Source organism: Rhineura floridana, chromosome 6 (genome assembly GCF_030035675.1).
Source record: "Rhineura floridana isolate rRhiFlo1 chromosome 6, rRhiFlo1.hap2, whole genome shotgun sequence".
Taxonomy (NCBI): Eukaryota; Metazoa; Chordata; class Lepidosauria; order Squamata; family Rhineuridae; genus Rhineura; species Rhineura floridana.
In genome coordinates this window covers 6,966,662-6,975,919 of record NC_084485.1, presented here as the reverse complement: position 1 = coordinate 6,975,919, position 9,258 = coordinate 6,966,662, and the positions used below count along the sequence as shown (strand labels likewise).

General features: G+C 48.3%; 1 protein-coding gene across 1 annotated transcript; it reads right to left on the bottom strand.

Annotated features, from left to right (window-relative positions):
• Positions 1–630: 630 nt before the first annotated feature.
• SLC52A3 (solute carrier family 52 member 3) lies at positions 631–5,631 on the bottom strand. The gene is made up of 4 exons (XM_061630207.1): positions 4,838–5,631; positions 4,568–4,801; positions 2,106–2,229; positions 631–843 (listed from the first exon to the last, which is right to left on the bottom strand). The coding sequence occupies exons 1-4, from the start codon at positions 5,629–5,631 to the stop codon at positions 631–633; spliced, it is 1,365 nt and encodes a 454-aa protein (XP_061486191.1).
• Between the last annotated feature and the right edge of the window lie 3,627 nt (positions 5,632–9,258).

Here is a 9,258-nt window from a genome sequence, read left to right as displayed (position 1 = left end):
CAAGAGGGAGCTGGACAGCCATCTGTCGGGAATGGTTTGATTTGGATTCCTGCATTGAGCAGGGAGTTGGACTTGATAGCCTTATAGGCCCCTTTCAACTCTACTTTTGTATGATTCTATAGCCCCCAGGGAAGGCTCAAGACAGGCCTGTGGCAAGATCACCCCTCATCCAAGGGAAGAAGGAGAGGAGTGTGGAGACGTGCCTGTTCTTAAGGGGGTAGTGCAAAATTAATTCATTGTCTCTCAATGCAACACAAAAACAGAAGAAAAGACTGCTGGATCAGGCCTAGACTCCAGCTGCCTGGCACGGCTTTAAGGCAGGCCTGCAGCAGGATCCCCCCTCATCCAAGGGAAGGAGAAGAGAGGAGTGTGGAAACATGTCTCTTCTTAAGGGGGCAGTGCAGAGTTAATTCATTGTCTCTCAATGCAATGCAAAATCAATCCTAATGAATTTCCCTGATCTCTTGCATTCATTTGCTGGGGGGCGGCTTGATCCGGCAGAAACTTATTACCAGCCTGCCAAGCTGTTTGGAAATGGGGGAGGCCTCTGGGCTGCGGCTGCATTCCCACCCTGTGTATGGCCAGCTTGCTGAGGAAGGCCCTGCTTACAGTCTCTGCCTTTTTCTGAGGTCACGCCGGGCACTGGAAGCTGCAGAAGTCGGCGGATTTGAAGAGGCTGTAGATGTTCACCAAAGGAAACATGACCAAGGCTCCGATCAGTGAGCCCAGCTGCTCCAGCGCTCCGTACCACACGAGGGCGCTGTGGCTGTGGCTCCGAAGGATCACCCCCATCACTACCTTGACGTAAGTTAAGGTCCCAGTGAAGAGCACCCAGGAGAGCACCTGTCGGCACAGAAAAGGTGCAGGTGTGCATGAACCTCTGCAGTTGCATTTCTTACCTGGCCAAAGGCCAACAAATTATCCCTCTTCCCTATAATGATTCCTTAAGTGCATCAAAGCTCTGATGGAGCAGTAGACCAAACATTAACCTAGGTCAGCATTCTGTTTCCTGCAGTGCCCACCTGGATACGTAAGTTAAGATGGAAACATTGTCCTTCCTGTCCCCCTCTCCTCCCCAGCAATTGGTGGTATACTGCTTGGAAACCTGGGGGCTCCTTCTTGCCATCGTCCTCTGTACGAATTGCAAGCTCAGTTCTCAGTTGGAGCGGGAGGTGTCAGGAACACAGGAACAAAGGATGCTGCCTTATATTTCTCGTTGTGTAAATTTGTATTTAAATGTTAGCAGATTAGCAGAGAACGTCAGCGGTCTGAAATGCGTGTGTGCCAGTGTGTGCGTTTACCTAAGAAAGCAGGCTTTTACCCTGTGTTGAGATCACTGAGATTGGAGACTTAGTAAAATAAGAAAAGCGATTTTATTTATAGAAATACATAGTGGATAGAAAGGCATACCTAGTTCTAACTAACGAACTGAGTTGGAGGTGCAACGCCCAGGCTTGGGAGTCACCCTCGCGGCTCAGGAGAGAGAGAGAGCAGAGACAAAGGTGTCTCCCCTCTCTCGGACAGTTGAAGAAGGGAAGAGAGGAAAGGGCGGAAGGAGGAGGAGCAGATAAGCTTCCCTAAGACATATCAGTCTAATGACGGAAGGCATTCGGTCAGAGCATCACAGGTGAAGGTAGTCAAGTCTAGCTATCTGGAGGACCCTCACTCTATCTCCCTTCTGGGACATGAACAAAACAGGAGTTGCTCTTGCCCCGCTTCCAACAATATTGAGTCAGGTCATTGGTCCATCCAGCTCAACATTGTCCACACTGATTGGCACCAGCACTCCAGGGTTCCAGACGGGATGCTTACTAGCCCTACCTGGAGATGCCATTGGGACCTTCTGCATGCAAAGCAGATGCTGCACAGCTAATCAGCAGGCCAAATCGTCGAATGGCCAAAATACAAGAAAAGGGGAATGCCGGTACTTCTTTCAGGCCGCAAAGCTCCTTGCCAGATTCCATTATGGGCTAGGAACTTGTCTAAACCTATTTGCCAGGCTGTAAGGCACACAGCTCCGAGTCTCCGAGTGCCCCCTGTTGTAAAACAGAGAAGAGTTGCAGTGTTTTTTTGAGGCAATAGAGGCTTCAGGGCCAGCTACTTACCATGAGGGCACCCCCCCAGTCTGAGTGCTGAAGCAGGGGGCAGGGGCTCAGGGCAGCCATGCCCATGGTGTAGATGCCGAAGGCTGTTCCGGTGGCTGACAACGCACCCAAGGTGGGGAGGGACCTGAGTGAGAGAAACCAAGGGAAGGATCAAGACTAGGAGGTGGATAGTTCCTAGCCAAACTGGGGCTGGGAATTCATGTGGGCCACAAATGGAGGCCCAATTAGAGAGTGGGAGAGGCCTTGTTATTCATCCTGAATTGCTTGCAGAAATCTTTGGTGGAGATTAGATTATAACTGGTCTTTACTTGATATCCTGCTGGTGCATCAGCTGCAACCCTTTCTGGACACAGAAAAGCTGACCACAGTTCTCCAGGTTGGGCTGTACAGTATGTGGGGCTTCCTTTAAGGACTGTCGGACTAATAATGACTGCTGCTCAGCCTTGCGAGGATAAAAGGGGGACGAGGAGGACCATGTATGCCACCTTGAGCTCCCTGAGCTTTGTTACAAACGCAATAAATAAATGCAAAACAAACAAATGATGCCCAAGACTGAATCTAGTGTAGAGGTGGCCATTTACCACACATTGCTGAAAAAGAGGAAATGCATCGTCAAAAAAAAAAAAAAAGTTCAAGGAGGAGCCAGGTTTGCATAAAATTTGCATGTGCTAATTCATGCACATAGATGCACATTTTGGAAATAATGACTACAATGTAAAAAGAAATACAACCCATTTCACCACGGTGGCGAGGACTGTGACCAGTTGACTCATGTGCTGCTGAGACTAGGGTCCAGGGCCTGCTCTGTGGTGGCTTCTTGTCTGTGGAATGCCCTCCCCAATGAAGTACATCTGACTCCCTCATTCTTGACTTTCAGGACAAATTTAAAAACATTCTTATTTAGTCCCCAGGTATTTGATGGCTGAAGGAGAATGTTGCTAGCGACCTGGAAGTCACTGGATGGAATATTTTTTTTATTTGTAACTGTTTTTAGAATGTTGTTATGCACAATTGCTTTTAGATTGCTTTTGTGTGTGTGTGTGTGTGTGTGTGTTAGGGACAGGCAAGAAATTTGATTGTTTGCATTTCAAACCGAATTGATCAAATTTGCCCTTTACGAAACAATATGAGAACCGAAACCCAGCCATCCTTCGAAAATTGTACTTATTTGAATTTTGCAGTGCAGTTTGCCAACCAAACAGTGTTTACAAAAATGTATGGGTAAGGGGGAAATGTGCATAAGAATGAATATATGAGTGAAAATAACATAGAAAAATGCATCGCATGACGAGAAATTTCCTGCAAAAATGTGTACATGAGTCAAAACTGCAACGCTGTTGTTAAAATGTGTTGTGTTTTATTATTAAATGTCATGTATTCAATTATTATTTGATTCATATCCCGCTCTTCCTCCCAGCAGGAGCCCAGGTGTTTGCCACCCTGGGCTCCTTTAGGAGGAAAGGCAGGAAAATAAATGTGGATGGGCAACTTCAAGCCCCCCCCCCAGCTCTTGTGGTCCTTTGTCTTTAAACTGAAGTTAGACTGGCAGCTCTGCAAACAGAGGACTGTCCTCTATAAAGCAGGAGACACAGCCCCCCAACCTGTGGCCTTCTGCAAGCAAAACTTGTGCTCTGCTGTTGAATTAGAGTCCTTCAGCAAACCCATCCGATCCATTCAGCCACTGAATATTAGTATTGATGGGTGAAGAAAATTCTGCAGTGGCATCCTGTGGGGTCCACAACCACCTTGGCACCATCCTGGTGCTAATTCTTGGTAGCAACATTGATGTCCCGACCCAGGCATATAATCCTAACTGTGCCGTATGTTACCCCTTTTCCAGACTCCAGTCAGGAGCAGGGCTGCTGCTGACTGAGCTGGCCTGAGCCTGTCCAAGGGGTGTGTGCGCAAAATGCTTAGACCACCTATAGGTCTTTCCTATTCAAGTGGTGTATAAATTTTGTTAAACAATCAATTAAATAAAGAAATAAGCCTTTAAAATAGAGTTTCTCAAACCCTTTCTGGCAGTATAAATCGTGGTGGGTTGCCGGGTCAAGTGACTGAGCTGAAAGAGGCCTGGAATAGATGAAAGTCTCTCCTGGCCCCTTCCTGGCTTAGCCACACTCCCACCACATCCCTTTGGGGGGACCTACACCGAGGTAAATCCTGCCAGCTTAGGTTCCGCTGGCTGAGCCTCAGTTGAGCCAGCATAACCCCAGCTCAGCCGGGATAAGGGAGTTACACTGGTGTATCTTTGTCTAAGGGAGTTATGCTGGTGTAGCTAGGCTGAGCTCAGCCCAAGATCTGCCTGTTTCAAACTCGCTCATCCTGGCAGATCTTGGGTTTCAATTGCCCTGAAAAAGACCAAGGGGAGCACAGGGAGAAAAGCCACATCTGTTCAACTGGTATAAAAACAACATGCATTTGCAGAGTAGAGGCAAGAATTGTTGTGGAGGGTCACCTACCTGCTGGGTAGAAACATGACAATGGTGCACGCAACAGGGTTGGATATCTTGCTCAGGGTGACTGCCAGGTGGTAGGCCATGTTACCGTAGGGCAAGCACGAGTAGCTCTGCACCGATGGCAGGATGCTGTTGGTCAGTGCATTCACCCAAGCGATGAGGAAGTAGATGTAGGCAAACTGGGCCCAAGAGTAGGTGACCTTTTCTGGGCCGGCTCCATCAGCTCCTTTGGTGGAGCTCGCTGCCTTTCCATCCACAGGGAAGCCCATGAACCCCCCTGTGGTTCCTCCTTGCTCATCCGCAGGAATCTTCTGGATTGAGTTGAGGGTGATGTCGCTGGAGCAGAGGTTCTGCTCTGAAAGCTCCCACACCTTGGGTAGCCGACTGAGGAAGAAGAAGGCCACGAGGCAGGAAAACATCATGGTGGACAGGATGATGAAGAAAACCAGGCTGGAGAAATTGGCAGGGGAGTAGCGAGTCTCCACATGGAAAGGGGCATCTTCTGCGGTCGCATTGCCCACGGTTCTGTTACTGGCAGTTGCATTACTGCTTGGCATGGTTACCTTGACGCAGTGGGTGATTCCTGCGCCCTGCACCAAGGCCAGAAGAGCTGGGATTACTCCGCTGAGGCCTTCCCCGATGAAAAAAGTGGTGATGTAGCGAGGGTGGAGGCGCACCATGAAAGGGAGGAAGGTGACGCAGGAGGTGCAGCAGACCAGCGAGAGGAAGAAGACCAAGACAAAGAAAGCTATGCTGTGCTGCCCTCCGGCCACAGGGGTGGTATGATGCCACAGGAAAGCCAAGAGGAAGCTGACCACAGCTGCTGTTGACAGCACGGTGTAGATGACGGCCACCTCGCGCAGCATTCCCGGCTTCAACTTGTGCATGAGGGTGAAGAAGAGAGGGCCAACATTGGCCAACTGGATAATGATGATGAGGGCGGAAGGAAGGTACCAGCCCTCAGGAAGCTGATTCACCAGCAAGGGGAGTTCAACCCACACGCCACAGATGGCCATCCAGGAGCCGGTCCCAAAGATGCAGGCCAGCACATGGGTGAGCAGCACCATTGCGCTTTTCAGTGGCGCAAGAATTCCTGCTGGAGAAGAGGAGGCGAGTCAATAGAGGGTAGGGATGGAAAGGTTTCTCTTTTGGCTCCCTCCGTTTCTCATTTTTCCAATGTTAAATCCAGTTCTCTACATTTCTACAGCGATGTGCAATTTATTTTTTAATCCTCATGAAAATTCTCCAGCATTTTAGTGCAAATTTCTCCAAATAAACACATATTTGCAGGCAGTTTTGACTAATGTCCACATTTCTGCAAGCCTTTTCTCATCACATAATGCCATTTTGTATGTTATTTTCACTCATGTATTCATTTTTATGCGCACTTTCCCCTAATATATGCATTTTTGTAAGCGTTGCTTGGTTGGTGAGCTGCAACCCAGAATTCTAATAAATGCGAATTTCAAAGGATGGGTGTGTTTCGGTTCTCATATTGTTTCAGAAATTGGGAATTTGATAAATTCTCCTTGAAATGTGAACTGAATCGAAATTCTCACCCATCCCTAGTAGAGGGTTGCAGTTCTCCCCAGCCTACCATCTGGGAAGACTTGAAGCTGAAACCATGGAGGGCAGTGGTGGGTCCCTCTGTCTCCAGCATCCTATGAGCTAACCAGCATGAAAGGCGAGCATGTTATCCACTGAGGAGAGTCTTCTAACATGCTTCATTGTCCTTTCCTGCTGCTTAGAGCCAATGAGAGTGAAAGGAGGGGAGTCGGGCACTGAGAAGACTCTTCTCAGTAGCCAACACTGCCCTTTCATGCTTATTGGCTCCTAGAGACATCTGTTATTGTGGGAGGAGGCATTAACAAGGATCTCATTCTCAAGCCAGCAGGAAAAAAGGGGGGAGGGGGTGTGGCTGTGACTGTTGTGAAGGGACCCTGCAGTTCTAAATTTACTGCTATGCTACTGCTAGACAGGCTTGCTTAAATGTCTTAGAAAACGTATGGGGGGTTGAAACAGTACAGCAAAGGCGCCTGGGAGTGCCAAAGTGGAGGTGCTGCCACGCTGAAGGATTGATTCCTTACAAGTGTGGAACTGAAGACACATGACATCCAGCAGAGAGACGGTCATGCATGCCACAAAGCCCTTGTGCCCCTGCTGGGCCGGCTCCGTCAGCTCCTTTCTGTCTATTTTTGTAGTTTATCTATCTGCCTATTTTTGTAGTTTGTTGTGTTACTTTACTTGAGCTTAGGATTTGTTAGGTCAAACGGCAGAGGGGCAGACAATATAAGAAGAGCCTGCTGGATCAGGCCAGTGGCCATCCGGTCCAGCATTCTGCTGGCATGCTGGCCCAGCAAATGCCTCTGGGAACCCCTCAGGCTCTGCCCTGACCGCCTCGCCCTGCTGTCAAACTTGCTTGGCTGCTTAACTAGCCTGTTGGCTTGATGCTCTGTCAACTGCATTGAGCAGGGGGTTGGACTTGATGGCCTTATAGCCCCCTTCCAACTCTACTATTCTCTGATTCTATGAGATAATGCAAAGACATCATAACAAACTCGCTAGTTTTATTACCAGGGGTGTAGTCATCTGTGGTCTCGGGGAGTCTTAGACCCCTTACTTTTTTGGGAGCAGGGTCCCTATCTCTCCAGCATCCTATGAGGCAATCAGCATGAAAGGAGAGTGTGTTAGCCACTTAGAAGAGTCTTCTAACATGCTTCCTTGTCCTTTTCTGTTGATTGGAGTGAAAGGAGGTGAGTCAACTACTGAGAAGACTCTTCTCAGTAGGTAACATTCTCTCCTTTCATGCTTATTGGCTCCTAGGAATGTCTGTTGTTGTAGGAGCTTGTGGAGAAGATGATTCCCATCAGCCCTTGCTCCTCCTTAGCTGCCACATGGCTGGAGCTGGGGAGTGATTGGCTGGCAGAGAATTCCCCCCCTCAGGACAATAACTTAGAACATCAGAAGAGCTGCATTGGATCAGGCCAAAGGGGTCCCCTCTAGTCCAGCACCTTGTTCTCCCAGTGGCCAAGCAGGTGTCCCAATGGGAAGCCCACAAGCAGGATATGGGCGCAACGGCATCCTCCCTAGCTGTGATTCCCAGCCATGGACATCTGGACAATGTAGAGCACAGCCATTGTGGCAAGTAACCGTTGATAGCCTTCCATTCCATGAATGTGTCTAAACCGCTTTTGAAGCCGTTCAAGTAGGTGGCCATCCTTACATCTTCTGGCAACAAATTCTCTGGTTTTTAACTAAGTGCTGTGTGAAGAAGCGGGCTTGGCTAGATGACAGGAGACCCAGCTAGATGGGCAAGCCCTTGCTTGGATGCTACATACCTTCAGTTTTGGAAGCAGCTCTCCTTTCCCTTCTAAGAAGAACAGCGTTGAACTCCTTTCCCTTTGCCCTCACAGCAGGGAAAAGCACTCCAGCACCCAGGTCTTTTTGCTGCTTATCTCCCATCAAACAGCATGCCAAGGGCTGAGGCTGTTTGTGTGCTCAAGGCCCCGGCCAAGAACTACTGAGGCCGGCTTCTGCTCAGGCAGGTGCTTTGGAAATAAATAACTCCTGGGTGCCACCCAGCAGCTCCACCTTGAAACTGGAACTGGGGAAGGCCCAAAACTGACTTTTGCAAAAGGGGCTTCTAGCATCCAAAAGGTACTACAGATGTTTGATGCAGTGGCCAAGCAAGCTCAACTGGATATTTTATGGCTGGTAGTTGCCAGGGGCTATTGACCGCTATATGCTGATCCACAGAGAGCAATGTGGCAGCTTCTGGACTCTGGAACTCCCTGCCCATTGACATTAGGCAGCCCTTTTCAGTGCTTGCTAAAAACATTTCTCTGTACGCAACCCTACGCAGGCATGTAAAGTTGACATGTATTGTAGCCTATTTGTCCATGGATAAGGAGAGGAGGGAGAGTCAGTGTGGTGTAGTGGCTAAGGTGCTGGACTGCGACCTGGAGACCAGGGTTCGAATCCCCACACAGCCATGAAGCTCACTGGGTGACCTTGGACCAGTCACTGCCTCTCAGCCTCAGAGGGAGGCAATAGTAAACCCCCTCTGAATACCGCTTACCATGAAAACCCTCTTCATAGGGTCGCCATATGTCTGGATCGACTTGAAGGCAGTCCATTTCCATTTTCCATTAGTGAATAAAGTATTTTGTTTTTGAGATGTTTTAAAGTGGTTTTAGTGTTTTTGTTTGCCCCCTGGGCTCCTTCTGGGAGGAAGGGTGGGATATAAATGTAATAAATAAGTTCTATGACGAGAAACGGCTTGCAAAAATGTGTACATTAGTCAGAACTGCCTACAAAAATGTGTTTATTAGGAGAAATTCGCACTAAAAGGCTGCAGAATTTTCATGAGGATTTTTTTTTTTAATTGCAAATTGTGGCAGAAATGTGGAGAATCGAATTTAAGATGTGAAAAATGAGAAACTAGGAGAACCAAAATGGACAGTTCCTTAAAGGACATGTGGTGTGGTTGGGAGATCCCTTACTGAGTATGAATGTAAAAGGATTGCCAGGTTTTTGTGAACTCAGTGGTACAATGATCAACAAGTGCAGCCTTCCTACTCCTGGCGAAGGAAGGCACACCTGTTGGTTTAGCTATTTACTTGCAGCATCATACCCGACGTTCCTTGCGAATTCTATGAAATAAAAAAACCAGTGCAAAAAACCAGTTTCAAAAG